Here is a 13,924-nt window from a genome sequence, read left to right as displayed (position 1 = left end):
CAGGGTATACCCGCCAGGTGCAGTTTGCAGGGGCCCCGTGGAGCATGGGGGGTTGCCCGGGGTACAGTGATGGGAAGCAGGAGACCAGTCAGCTGGATGCCTGTTGTTCCCTGGGTGCCCGCACCAGTGATTCTGGCAGCCCCCCCCTTGCCCCTCGGCCCTGCTCCCTCGGAGGTGACCTGATGGCTTACTCCCCCAGCTCTACGAGAACGCCCTGACTGAAAACCAAAAGCTGAAAACCAAGCTCCAGGAGGCCCAGCTGGAGCTGGCAGACGTCAAGGCTAGGCTGGAGAAGATGGCCCAGGTGAGGGGGCGCCTCGAGACTGGGGGCTTGGGGTGTCCTCAGGGACGGGGGTCTCTGCCTCTCTGCCTCCCAGATGCTGACGGACTTTAGGTTCCGCCGGCATTTGACTGAAACATTCTGTGAGCAACGCCTGGTGGTGTGAATATTCGTCATCGCTGCCCTGTGGCACAGTCAGTGCCCGGCAGTGTCCCTGCCTCGTGTGCCGGGTGTCAGTTCCACGTCACCCCCTGAGGGGACAGGCAAGGCACCCGCAGATGCAGTGCCAGGGGTCACAGATCAGGCCCAGAGAAGCGAGTGGTTGCTCAGGACAGAGGTGGTGTTGGAACCGAGGGTCTGCTCCCTGGTCACCCCCGCTGAAGGCCACCACTGCCACTCAGCCTGGGGCAGGGATGTTGGCGCAGGAAGAGCCTGAGGCTGGGCCTGGTTTAACTACTGACATCTGGTCACCAGTGGCAGAGCTGCCACCGAAGGCCCAGCAAGCCCCTAGGCCACGGCCCAGGAGGCTGCTGACCCAGTGCCCCAGAGGCTGGGCCCTGGCTGCTGACAGCCGCCCTGACGTGGGAACAGCCCTTTCCCAGAGAGCACAGACGGGAGCCTTGGCAGACTCCACAAGCAACCACGGGAACACTAGGGTTGCGGTGCTGGGTGCTGGGGGTGGGGGCGGGTAGCCTCTCGGCCTCTGAATCTCCCTGTGGAGAGCCGGGCCACTGCACCTGGGCGCCTGGCCTGACCTGTGCCCGCCAGGCCCTGATGGCTGGGCACAGCCCTCCCGCCAGGAGTTCCCAAGGCCTGCGCAGCCAGGACAACTCCACCTGCCCTCCCTCCCCCGTCAGAGCTGCCGACAGCCCGCCTCTGCACGTCAGGCGTGCTCCCCCAGCCCCACCCCGAGGCGGAGCGGCAGAGCCCCCGCAGCCTCAGCAGCTGCAGAGGCGACAGCGCAGAGGGCGCTGGAGACAAAATCCAGCCCCTGTCCAGCCTTCCCTCTGCCAAGTACCAGTTGCTGATGTTCACAAGGAGCAGCCGTGCTGCAAGACGAGTCTCTGCTGTTGACCAAAAATGGAGTGCTCGGCAGGACGGGGCGGGGCAGTGGAGCTCCCATTTGCACGGAGACAGTCCCACAGGGACAGTAGCGCCTGTGCGCAGAAGCCTGCCCCCCACGAGCCCTGGGGGGTTGAGATGGAAAAACAACAGGACACCCCAGAGACTGCCTGGCTGGCAGGGGAGGGCTGAGGGCCTGTGAGGAGGCGGGTGGCCTTGGCCTCAGAGCCGAGGAGCCTGGATGGGGCCTGAGACCTGAGCTTCACTGTCACTCTGGCTGTCCCTGAACTCTCTGGGAAGAGAGGCCTCGGCGAGCGGACCGATGATTCCTGTGTCTGTCAGGCATCTGCGGAGGGTCCGCAGTGCACAGCGCCCCCTCGCTGGGCAGCGCCCCCACTGTGGTGCTCTTTCCCACCCCCTGCCCCCCGTGCGTGCAAAGCCAAAGGGGCCTGAAGTTCTCCTCTTGTGCTGAAACCAGGTCTAGGCCTGTCCGGACACTCCCTCTGTGGAAGCAGCGGGCTTGCTGTGCTTGCGGGCAGGGGCAGGAGGACTCTGGGGGCCCCTGGCACCCATGGCCAGGCCAGGTGGCCACTCTGAGGAACAGTGGCCCCACCCCCAGTGCTGAGCTGAGCAGAGGGGCTCAGACACCCTGCCGCCCCCTTAGAGAGGACGCGGGATGGTGGCAGGCTGGGAGGGCAGGTCCTGCCAGGACACAGCCAGTGGCTCGACCATGACTGTTGTCCCGAGGGGACTGGGAACCCAGCTCCTGCCCGGGCCCAGAGTCCCACCAGCACCTGTGTGGGACCCCACGTCCGTGGTGCAGCTGCCCCAGCAGGCCCCTGCTGGGCCGCCTCAGTGACACGGCCCCCTTGTCCCGGCAGAAACAGGAGAAGACGGCCGACAGGTCCTCGCTGCTGGAGGCGGAGAAGCGGGTAAGCATCTCCCCCCTGCATCCCTGACCGAGGCGGCAGCTCCACCACGTCAGTCCCCAGCTCGGTCGCAGACCCTTGCCACCTGGCTCTGCACAGCCACGCCTCTGCGGGGCCTTCCCAACCGGATCAGGGGCGGGGCCCTCCGGGTCGCCTTGGGCTGCTCTGCCTGCAGGCAGCCCCGCACACACACATGCAGCAGGCGCCCCTGGGTCCAGCTCCGCCCTCCCCACTGCAGGGAGCAGTAGGGCCCCCTCCCCCCCGGGCTGTGGCCCCGGCCTCGCTGCCCCACCCACTCTGACCCAGGGGTCTCTGGTCAGCAGCTGGAAGCTGACATCCTAGGGTCATGTGTAGGGAGGACTCGGGTTTAGGGACAAGCCCCAGCTTGGGCCGTCCATGGTGGGGCTGTTCCCACCTTCCTGTCTAGTGGTGAAAGCAGCTGTGGTTCAGAGGGCTCTTCCCTCAGCCTGAAACAGGCCCCCTGTTGTCTCCCCAGCCCCAGAGCGCCAGTGGGCCCCGCCTCTGCTCCCCAGTGTGACAGCGGCCTGGGGGCCTGGGGGGCCTGGTCCCAGCAGAGCTGCTGGTTGTCAGGGGGCAGGGGACACGCAGAGAAGGTGGCTCTGTTGTGAAGCAGGACCAGACAGCTCCCGTGCTTCCCAGGGCAGTTTGGGGGGCGGTCTGCTGGGTGGCAGCGTTGGCACGGCCTGCTCAGCCCACACTGTTTTCTCAGCAGGAACGGCGTGCCCTGGAGCGGAAGATGTCAGAGATGGAGGAGGAGATGAAGGTGCGTCCCCCCAGGCTGAGCTGTGAGCACAGCGCCCCCCTTGCCTGGAGCAGCACCCCCCTGGTCTGGGGGGCACTGGGGGCAGAGCTGGGTGAGCGGGCACGGTGGCCCCACACGGCTCGGGGCCCAGGCTGCCATTCCCTGCCCACCCCAGCCCCAGCCGGAGAGCCCAGCCTCAGCCGTCCTGCCACAGGGCAGGCTGCAGCCACACACTGGGCCCCAGCCCTGGGAGTCTCCCTGAGATGCTCAGCATCCTTGGAGCTCAGGCCAGGGGCTCGCTTCAGGGCTCGCTGCTCCCTCCCTGCCCCGTGGTGCAGCCGCTGTGCTGGATAGCTGCCCAGGTCCTGTTCCTGCTAAGGAAGGGGCCGTGCCGCTGTGGGGCCGCCGGGGTAGTTGGGGGCTGCCAGCCTGCCATGCATGATGCCCAGCCTGCAGTGGCTTAGCACGGCTCAGCGTCCCTTTCCTCAAGAGTCTTCCTTTACTGGACGTAAGACACAGTGCCCATCGAGTGGCTGCAGGGGCGGGAGGCCAGTCACCAGGCTGTCGGTGGACAGGCGTCCCTGACGTGCCTGCAGAGACGTGCTGTTCCATGGGCCGTAGAACATCGATCGTTTGTTGAAAAGGCTTCTCAGGACCTGAGGAGGTCCGAGTCGTCACAAACCCAGCGCTTGTGCTCCCCAGTGAAGGGCCCGGCCTGCGGGCCCCCGTCCCAGGGCTGCAACAGGTCCCAGTCCACAGGTCCCAGCAACACCTGCCATGTCTCAGACAGTCGGTGCCTTTACAGCTGACTTGGGACAGCGGGGATGGCGGGGCCAGTGGCCAGCACTCCCAAGGTGACGAAAGCAACCTCACTGTTGGCTTCTCCATCCCCCTGGTGGAATGCCCCCTCTGGGGCACATGTGTGCAGGGCTGTTGGCTGTGTTGAGGGGAGCCTCCACAGGGGGTGCGCCTTGAGGGCCACTGCCAACGACGGTCCCTGGGCGGTGGGCTCGTGCAGGTGGCATCCCAGATGCAGCCCCGCCCACCAGGCACCTGCCCTGGGGCTCTATGCCGCATCACGGGGGCCCAGAGGCCCCCCTGCTCCGTCCCAGCCCTCCGGTGGCATGTGGCCCCTGCAGCCTGCAGCCCCCGGGGCCAGCACAGCAAGGTGATGTTTCCATCTGCCACCCTCCCAGTGGGCTGTTGGCTCCTGAACTGGGCCCTGGCTTCCCTGCACTTCCCCAGGAGGTCACACGCGGAAGTGTTCAACCCCCTTCACAGGTGTGCCCGCCCTGCAAGCTCAAAGGCTGGTGTCGTGATGAGGAAGTGGGGCCGGACCCTGAGGCTGTCGGGCCCCAATTCATTTGAAAGTGGGTTTTTTGTTGTTAAACTTCATCCACTTGGTCAGAAGCCATTATCCCCTGGACCAATCACAAAGCCGGGAACCCCAGTCCCTGAGCCGCTCCCACCACCCCCAGCTGTCCCTCTCTGGGCACGCTCATCCTTGTGCGGCCTGGGTCGCCCGGAGAGGGCCGAGAGGGCGCTTGGCTGGCTCTCAGGCTCTCCCTGCAGCCCACAGCCTGTGTCCTGCCCAGTCTGGGTCCCGTGGAACTCAGGGCCGGTGCCGCCGTGCGTGTCCGTGTCCGTCACGCAGATGCCAGCCCTTCTCCCACGTCAGCCAGGCAGGTGCAGGGCTGACCCCCCTCGAACCCCGAAAGGCAGGTGCTGGGCCCGTGTGCGGCACCCTGGCGAACCGAGCACAAGGCCAGGCTGGCAGGGGGCCACTCTCATCTGGGCTCGCGCACACCACAGGCCTGCTCCCTCCCCGGCCCAGGCCTCTGAGAAGCACCAGTCGTCCAGGTCCTTGGCAGCAGGGCCCCACGCTGCCCTGGTCTGGGGTTTGCTTCCTTTCCTCTGGTACCGCCCATACACCCCATCCCCCAGCCTGCACAGGCTGCTCCCTCCTGCCCTGCTCCCCTGCTGAGACACTCCAGACGCCCACCTGCCGTGCCTGGAGCCTGGCGTGTGGTCCGTGTCCACCCTGGAGGAGGGTGAGATCCTGGGACTGCTCGTGGGCCACGTCAGTGTGACCCCACCCATCTGAACATCCGTCACACGTCCCCACGGGACTCGGCTCTGTCCTCTCGGCGGCCGGGGGAGGGCGGTCTGGTCCCTGCCCTTCAGTGGCAGCTTGGACGCACTTGGGGACAGACACTCAGCGTCGTCCCCACCCGTTGTTCTGACTCTCCTGCCACCTCCTCCCTGCTCTTCACCACTAACCCTTCACCTCTGTCCTCTTCCCTGCGGGGGGTGCAATTGTGTCCGGTCCTGCAGACCTCCCTGTGGCCCCCACAGCCCACACACAAAGCCCACCCACGGAGGTCACTGCCCTGCGCCCGGAGGTGGCGCCGCGCAGGAAGCACAGGCAGCAGGGAGCGAGCGGGGGAGCACTGTCCCGGCTGGGTCCTCTGTGCCACTGGCACCCCCACCGTGAATGTCGGCCTGCCCACGGTGTTGCCACTGACTCGGGTGGTTCTCCAGTGTCTCTGTGAGGGACGTAGCCCAGCACGCCTCGAACTCCACGGCGCAGACGGTGCTAGTGCGGGCTGGGCGGGCACAGCCGGGTTCTGGAGCAGGGCCTCCCGCAGGGCTGGGCAGGGCAGAGCGCCCCTGCAACTTCTGGACAGCCTCACACAGAAAACACGCACACAGCAGGCTACTCTTTCGTTTTTAAAGAAAAAAAAATAACAGTGAGTTAAGAGAAGGACCCAGAAAGAAAACAAGCAGAATAGGGGCCCCTTGGGGGAGCCGAGTGGGGCCAGCCGGGACTATGGCTGCACCCGGGAACCCCAGTCCTCTGCTCCAGTCCCAGGGACAGTGGAGGGACACCGGGGGCGGGGGTGGCTGTCGCCCCGGAAAGCCAGCAGATGAGCTTTGGAGCAGAACAGTTGCCGTGAGCATGGCTGGCCCTCGCAGGAGGGGGCCCTGGCGGGTGCTTTCTCCACCCCCTGTGACTGTGCCTCTCGTGTCCTCCGTGCATGCGAGCTGAACACCAACCACAGCCACACCTGCTCTCACCTCCCGGTCTGTCTGTCTGTGGTCTGTCTGTCCGTCCTTCCGTGTCCCACTGCAGAACCTCCACCAGCTAAAGCAGATCCAAACCCTGAAGCAGATGAACGCGCAGCTGCAGGCCGAGAACAGGGCGCTGGCCCGCGTGGTGGCCCGGCTCTCGGCGTCCGCGGAGGCTGCCCAGTCGCAGGAGCTCTAGCTGCTGCCCCTCCTCCACCTCTGCAGGCAGGTGCCCCTCGTGGCTTCCAGGAGCTTCTGGGAGCTCTGGGCTCGCCCCCTCAGCCCCGTGCAGGTGGTCAGGGCTGGTCCTTGACGTGGGTGGAGCCAGGACCGAGGCCTCGAGTGGGACGCAGCCGGTGGCTGGCCCGGGGGGCTGAAGCGTGCGCCGGGGCACTTGCCTGGGTGGGGTCGTCACCACTCTGAGGGCACAGGTGCACAGCACGGACGTGCCTGGGCCCCCCGCCCCCGCAAAGAGTGGGGGTCTGGGTCAAGGCCCACAGCTCCTTGTCGCTGCCTCTGTGACACCAGGGCCGAGAGCCTCGGCCTTCGAGGTCCCCACAGAGCCAGCCGCCTGAGTCTGGCCAAGCAGGAGCCGGGTGTGGCAGCCTGAAAGCTCGAGTGGCTGTGGCCCCGGGCACAGTGGGATGCGCTCGGCCCCCCTCCCTCGGTCTTCAGTCCCCCTTCCAGGAGGCGTTGCTCCCACCCCGGGCGCGGGTCTTGGGGCCCAGCGGCCACCTTTGCAAATAGATGGAGGTGGGTGTATTTGCCATTGGGACCCAAGCGTGTTTGGGAAGCCGAGCCTCTCCTTGGATGCGGGTCTGAGAGCTGCTCTCCGCGCTGGTCCACACGGGCTGGCCCTTCCCCTGCCCCCTCACTGTGCTTTTGGGTCGGCCGCAGGCGGCTCTGCCCACTGGGTTGGTGCCCCCAGCAGAGAGAGAAGGCGCTGAGCAACCCGCCAACGCCATGCTTTCAAATCAGCCTCGAGGCTCCCAGGAAACTTGGGTTGGGGTGATCGGGGCCCTCGCACAAGTCCCAGTTGTTTTCATTGTCGAGTGTCAGGTGTGGGGTGAAGCCCACTCTCAGTGGTTAGTAGCCGTGGTGACGGCCGTTTATTGGGGCCTTTCCTCGCTTGCCCCCAGAACAGTCCTTCACCCATGAGGCAGCCGGTTCCAGGCTCAGGAACTGGCCCAGGCTCTCAGAGTAAGCGCTGGGATCCAAGTTCACTCCGAGTGTGTCAGGTCCCAGAGCCCGCACCCTGGCCCCTGGTGTGGGCGCCAGCTGCATGGGCCCCACCCTGTCCCCACACTGTCCTCTGCATGGACGGCCACTTACTGACGAATTCTGCCTGGTACGCAGCCCCCTGGGTGGCAGAGAAATGAAAGTGAACCATGTGGAGTCAAATTTCCGTTTCCAGCATGAAGCTTTGCTGGACCTGCGGCCAACTGGGTGTTGGTGTGGCTGAGGGGCGGCCGCGGAGGGGCGGAGGCTGCGACCCGGAGGCAGGGCGGGAGGGCAGGCAGGGCGGGAGGGCAGGGCAGTGTGTCCCTGGGGCTCCCTGCCTTTCCCTAACCCCCAGGGAGACGCCTGTCTCATCTGGGTGTGCCATGCGGCCAGTGGCCACCCCACACAAGCAGGGTCCCTCCCCACCCTGGGCAGTGGAGGCGAGGCAGGCTGCCGTCCCTGCAGCTCTGGGACTCTGTCCCTTGCAAGCACAAAACGGCCATGAAGAGGAAGAGCTGAGAAAACGTGCTCAGTCTCATTTGTCCTGGACACCTCAGCACCCAGCCCTGGCACACAGTACTTGCCACTGGGTGTCCTCACCCTGCCCTCCGACCTCGGCCCCCGCCCCCCACGAGTGTCCCAGCTGCAGGGAAGGGCCCTGTCTGGTCTCTGCGCAGTTGAGCTGTTAGTGTGGGGACAAGTTGCCAGACCCCACGAGAAGTCCGTGTGTGTTCAAGGGCCTGATGCAGCGAGCGGCCGCCGCCCTCTGCCCGCCAGGGCCCTGCAGGATGGAGGGGGGCAGGGCTGAACGAGCCTCCCACGGTGTGTTCTGGGTGCAGCCCTCAGGGAGCCGGTGGTGGGACAGGAGCAGCGGGCTCGGGCCTCCAGAGCAGGTGGGTCCCCTGAACGGGGTGTGGAAGACCCGTCCGGAATCTCCGCCTCTGCCCCTCAGGGCCGTGTCTGCCTGGGCGTCTTCCATAAGGGCAGGGCGACCTGTGGGCTGTGCACACTCGGGCTGTGCCTCAGCTGAGCGGCCACAGACTCTCACCCCTACCCCGCCCTGTGCAGCCCCCCAGGCCATGGGAGCGAGCGCTTCCACACAGTGTGTCTGGAGGTGGTCACTCTTCCTTCCCAGGACACAGCCCAGGGTGTGACCCCTCGTCCTCCACAGGGGACACAGGGGACAGCTGTCCTGTCGGGGACTCAGCTCCGGGCCTTGTGACACCTGCGTGGCCCCCACAGGCCTGTGGTCACAGGCAGCCACTTCAATGTCGTGGGGGTGGGTGTTGTGGCCTCAGACCCGGCTGTCTGAGCGCCTGGACCCCGGCGAGGGCTCCGGGCTGCTGCACCCCTGCTTCCCAAGTCAGGTGACACCGACGTCCCAGGATGGCCGGGCTGGTGGAAGGGAGACCCACCCTGCCAGAGGCAGCTGACCCCTGGAATGGCCGCCTTGGCCCCCAGCAGGGCCGCCTACTGCCCCCTGGTGATGGTGAGCAGCGGCTCAGGGAGAGTTAAACATGTGGTCTGGTGACCGTCCGTCTGTTCAGTGGGTGTGAACTGGGCTCCCCGCCCTCTCAGCTGACCCCTGTCCTCCTGTCAGGGGCTCCTCCCTGTGCCCACACCAGCGCCCTTGGACACTGTCCCCAGCTTCTTCAGACCACAGGTGGCTTCAAGGGCAGCAGTGACGGGAACGTCCCCGGTTTAGTAGAGCAGGGGCTGCAGTGGGGGCGTGAGGCCTGTGCGCTGTCAGTGGGCCAGCGCGGCTCAGCACACCAGCCCCGGTGCAGGGTGGGGTCCCTGCCAGGCGGACCCAGTGGCCCTGCTCCCCAGCCTGGCCGCCTGGGGCTGTGACACACCACCCCTCTGTCACCCACAGGTGTTAACAGAGCTGAAATCCGACAACCAGAGGCTGAAAGATGAGAACGGCGCCCTCATCCGAGTCATCAGCAAGCTGTCCAAGTAGCGTGGCTGCGGGCCGAGGAGGCCTGGCCAGTCTGCTGCCCCTCCCGCCATCACTTCCCGCCCAGGGAGGGTGTGTGGTGAGAGGTCACTTGTCCCCGTCCCTCCTGCAGTCACCTGCTCTGCTCCTCTCTGCTCACACATGCCCCCTGGAGGAAGGCTCAGCTGCCCGCAGGTCCTCACTGGGTCCCTGATCCGGCCAGAGCTTCTGGGTGGCCACAGCCGGGCCCCGTGCGGGATGCCGGAGAGTCAGCTGCGTGTGGGTGCAGCGGTCACACCCCCTTTGGGACTGTTTCTGTTGGGTCCCAGGGAAGGTCCCTGCTAGCTGTCCCCTCTCAGGACCTAGCTTTTCCTGCTCCTTGTGCTCGTGGCTTTCGCTTAACCACAGGCTCCTGCCTCGAGTAGCCCTCACTCACGCCTGCGCCCTCGCCCGGCGCTCGGGTGGCCTTGGTTCCGAGGCCTCTCCTCTCCCGTCTGCTCTCCTGTCCTGCTGCTGTGCCACTGCAGCGCTGTCGACACGGGGGCCCCTCCCCGAGAGTCCCCGTGCCAGCCTTCATCTCCCCTGCCCTGCCCCTGACGGTGGCTGTCAGAAAGGCCTCCCTGTGCCTCATCCTGTCCGCCCGGGGTCCTGGCCCAAGGGGTGACTCGAGTGGCTGACGGGGGACCCGGAGGTGGGGTGGGCGGAGCGGACGCACAGCATGGGGAGAGACCCTGGGGACAGGCAGCCAGCCGGTGCGGGAGGTGTAGGGTGAGGGTTTCCGGCGGCCACATGTAGGGGAGACGTTCGTGTCCTGAGACGCCAGCAGGAGAAGTGACTCTGTCACAGAAGTTTGCAGGGTGACAGTCATGGAATTGGAGGTCGTTTGGTCCAGCTTTGCTCCCTCAGGTGGCCTCTGTGGGTCATTGTCACTTGGAAGCTGGGTGGCTCTGAGAGCCAGGGAGCTTCCCTGGCGTGGGGGGAGGCCTATGGGGGCCCCCGTGGCAGCCCGAGCCCTTCAGCCCTTGCGCTGTGTGTGGGTGTGGGTGGCTTCCCCTCCCCTCCCAGCGCACACGCCCCCAGATGGCCGCCCCCTGGCAGGAGCATGTGCCGGCCCGGCCGGCTCGGCCACCGTCCTGCACGGGGAGGGCCCGGCGCCGGCTCTGGAGTGTCTGCAAACTGTCCCTCGGCCGCTTGCCCTGCGTGCTGGTCCCCCGCACGCTGCTCCTTGCGGCGGGGTTGCGGTGCCGGTTCTCAGCGTGGCTCTTGCTCAGCCTGTCCCCACGCTCCTCCCCCAGGACACGCCCACAGGTGCATTCTGTACGTGCTCCTCTCGTCACCCAGAGTAGGGGCTCGGCCTCCCGCAGGACCCGCTGTCTGAGCCTGCAGGGCCCGCCGCATCCGCCCTCTTCCCTAGCAGCTCCCAGGAGAGCATGGGTCTCGGGGACTCTGGCAGGATATCACCCACCCACAGGCACCTCCCAGTCTGGGGACCGGGAGCCCTCGAGCGGTGTCACCTGGCTGGCTCTCTGGCTGACCTGGGTGTTGGGGGGTACGGGGCGGCCACCTCTTTCTCAGGAAAAGACAGCGAGTTGTTGGGAGCCGTCTCCGCCCTCCTCCCGCGGGCCCGGGAGGCCAGACCTGCTGTGCCTTCATGTGAGGATGGCGCTGGGACTCGGTGGCTGCCCCTCCGTGTCAAAGATGCCTTTTCTTGCCAGAAAGTTCCCTTGTGACAAAGTCACGAACTTTTCAACCTCAGGAATCCTCAGTCCTGTGGCCATGGGCGCGTGGCCTTGCCAGCCTCCCGTCGGCTGCGGGCTCCTGGCTCTGTCACTCCTATCAGGCTGCGTTGAGGCCCCTTCCCAGGGCTCAGGACACTGTCCCACGGCTGCGGCCCACCGTGCAGACCCTGGGGTTGCCGCCAGGTCGCCCAAAGGCCCAACAGTCCCTGGCCGGGGCCCGAGCCCACTGCAGGGCAGCTCCTCGCTATGCCCGCTGGCCCGGCAGGTTTGCTGCCTGGGGCCGCGGCCCAGCCTGCTCTTGTTCAGAGCACCGCGTGCTGATGGCGCTGAGACCCCGGGTGAGGATAGTGTCGGGCCTTCCATCGGCGCCACTTCACCCACGTCACCTGCCCTAAACAAGACGTGTGCTTACCAGAACCTTCCACTCAGGAAGCTGCACCCCTCTCACAGGCCTGTGGCCCCACAGAAGCGAGCGGCTGGTGGGGCGGAGAGCGGGGGAAGTGGGCCAGGTGCTTCTGCCCAGCCCCTGGCACTCCCAGGCGGGACCCTTTCTGCCCAGCCTGGCATTCGCCCCTCATGAGGCAGCCACAGGGGCCACAGGTGGGGCGAGCAGAACCTGACGGTATTGCCGGCAAGGCAGCGTCCAGGCTGCTGGCTTCTCAGGAGGGGACACCAGCCGGACTCTGCAGCCGGGCTGGCAGGAAGGGGCTCCTGGTTCCGCCGTCTGGGAGACACTAGCTCCCAGGAGCCTGGTAGCGAAGGACCTTGTCCTTCCCTCTGCCCCAACGGGGCCTGCAGCTGGCCCTGCCCAAACCTGGGCCAGCTGCAGGTTGAAGCCCACGGATTTGGCCCCTCAAAGGACAGTCCTGCGACCAACCAAGCAGCTCCAAGGACAGGCCAAGGGAGAGGAAGGGCTGGGGCCCTCGTGCTGAGGGGTGTCTTCCCCTGAAGAGGTCTTGGGGTGGGCAGAGCAGGGACCCCAGGCTGGGGAAAGGCAGAAGGTTGGGTCCTGGGGCGCAAAGTGGGGTGCTGGCTGCCAGCATGGGTGTGGAGAAGCCAAGCTCCCGCAGGGAAGCAAATGGGGCTCCCCCGTGGGCAACCCTCAGCCCCCTCCTACGTGGGCCTTGACCTGCTTGGGACCAGCGGCCCCTTTGAGGTCGGCTGCTGAACACCTGTGTGCTGATGAGCTCGCAGACCGAATGGACTTGGTGGCAGCCCAGGACCTGCCATTGTCACAGCTACCAGGGGGTGAGAGATCCCGGGGACCGAGAGCAAGCAGAGTACCCTGGCCACCATGTGCATGGGAGAGACGAGGGCTTGGGTCCCCTGGCAGCTGTGGCTGGGGGCCAAACCCACACCTGAGGGCCCTTGAGGAGAAGTGTCCTGGTCAGCAGGTGAGGTGAGGATGGCTCCTTGAGAGGTGTGACGCGTTGGGGAGTCTGGGTTCTGTGGAGACAGAACCCCGTCCTGCTAGCAGCTCCCACCCCAAACAGCGTCAGAGCCTCTGGGGCAGCTCAGGCCTGCAGAAGGCACGAGCCTTGTGTGTCCCCTGAAACCAGGGCGGAGCCTGAACTGGGGATGCCTGCCTGGTCCCCGCAATCCCCAGAGCCTGGGCTGGGGAAGCTCGGGGAGGGTGCAGCCCTCTCACCAGCGCCCCTCAGCCCTGCAAGAGCCAGCCCACCACTGGCCACCGGGCGGGCGCGTCCCTGAGGAGGGAAAGGCTGTCGCCCCTGCCCTCCGCTCTACTCTGCCTTGCGCTTGGTCAGACAGGGCCCGGTGCCTCCCCACTGCGTCTCTTCTCCGCCCACTTCGCCCCTCGGTCCCCATGTCAGTCTGCACAGAGGTCAGTGTGGCTGGACTTCAGCCCCTTGTAAATACCTGGGAGGGTCGGGGCTGGTCGCTTGGTGAGCTGAATGTATTTTTATGCAACTTTGAGTGGCCTTTCAACCCTGAGACGAGTGGGCTTGTTTTCTTGGTGGCTGTTGCGGAAGGTTGCCGAGCGCCCTGCGTTTCAGGGTTCGGGGATGCCGCTCACGCCTGTGTGATGCCTGTGAGCACGACAGTATTTGTAAGTGAGGAAATAAAGCTGTTTCAGCTGCGTGGCCATGTCTCCGCAGTTTGTGGGCCCCCGGGCCCAGCACAGGGACACATGGGTCCCCCGAGTCCACAGGCCCACGAGGACCCTGGCCCCAGGGTCAGGCGAGGAGCAGGGTCCCGTGTGTGACAGAGCAGGACTCGGGGACCAGCTGCTGGGCCTGCCTGTGCAGATGGACACTTGTGCCCTCTGCCCCCCTCCCCGAGGACCCTGGAGCCTGGCCCTCCCAGCCTCTGCCGCGGAAGCCCCACGTCGGACCATGAGGCACCCAAGGGCCTTGTAGCACCCCTCACTTCCCCAACTCGCCTGGCCAGCCTCCCACCATGGGTCAGGCAGCCGCCAACCCTACACGCAGCTCTGCGGGAGGCCAGCCAGGAACCCTGTCCCTCCCCAGCCCCCCAGGAAAGCCTTCCCCTCCCAGCATTCGGCCACTTCCCTTAGGAAGACCCAGACCACCCTGCCCCCGTTCTCCCACTACCCACCACCCAGCAAAACACTAGAGACGCCCCGCCCCCAAGTTTCTCCGAGCTCATTTCTTTAATAAGGAGACAGCTCGTTACAAAACGACAGTTTGACAAGAGATCAGACAAGGTCCACATAAGGGGGGAGGCGCTGCCAAGCGGGGGGGGGGCGGGGGGCTGCACGCGTGTCCTTCCCATGGGGACAAAGGGGGGCTCCTGGTGGGGCCCTTGCAACAGGGGGCCGGGCAGGCTTGGGGCACCCCCTGGTGTTGAAGCTTCCAGAAAGCAGCAAATCACATTCTTAGATTGGGGGCGGGGTATCAGGTGACCAGCCAGGCTGCTGTGAGAGGGACCCAATCCTGGGGG

The 13,924-nt window shown here is 66.1% G+C and overlaps 1 protein-coding gene across 6 annotated transcripts in view; it reads left to right on the top strand.

Annotated features, from left to right (window-relative positions):
* The window catches only part of PPP1R12B (protein phosphatase 1 regulatory subunit 12B), an 84,098-nt gene extending 70,994 nt beyond the window's left edge, over positions 1 to 13,104 (top strand). For 2 of the 6 annotated variants that reach the window (XM_053913312.1, XM_053913320.2), the window contains 4 exons: positions 200 to 304; positions 2,224 to 2,274; positions 3,005 to 3,055; positions 9,201 to 13,104. In XM_053913312.1, the coding sequence (XP_053769287.1) occupies positions 200 to 304; positions 2,224 to 2,274; positions 3,005 to 3,055; positions 9,201 to 9,287 (294 nt within the window). In that variant the 3' untranslated portion in view covers positions 9,288 to 13,104. Of the gene's footprint in view, positions 1 to 199; positions 305 to 2,223; positions 2,275 to 3,001; positions 3,056 to 6,167; positions 6,324 to 9,200 lie in introns of those variants that run through there. The other 4 variants (XM_053913313.2, XM_053913309.1, XM_053913311.1 and 1 more) reach the window with 3 other exon arrangements.
* The last annotated feature ends 820 nt before the right edge of the window (positions 13,105 to 13,924 follow it).

This window comes from Desmodus rotundus, chromosome 10, assembly GCF_022682495.2.
Source record: "Desmodus rotundus isolate HL8 chromosome 10, HLdesRot8A.1, whole genome shotgun sequence".
NCBI classification, from domain to species: Eukaryota; Metazoa; Chordata; class Mammalia; order Chiroptera; family Phyllostomidae; genus Desmodus; species Desmodus rotundus.
This window is presented reverse-complemented; position numbering and strand designations above follow the sequence as displayed.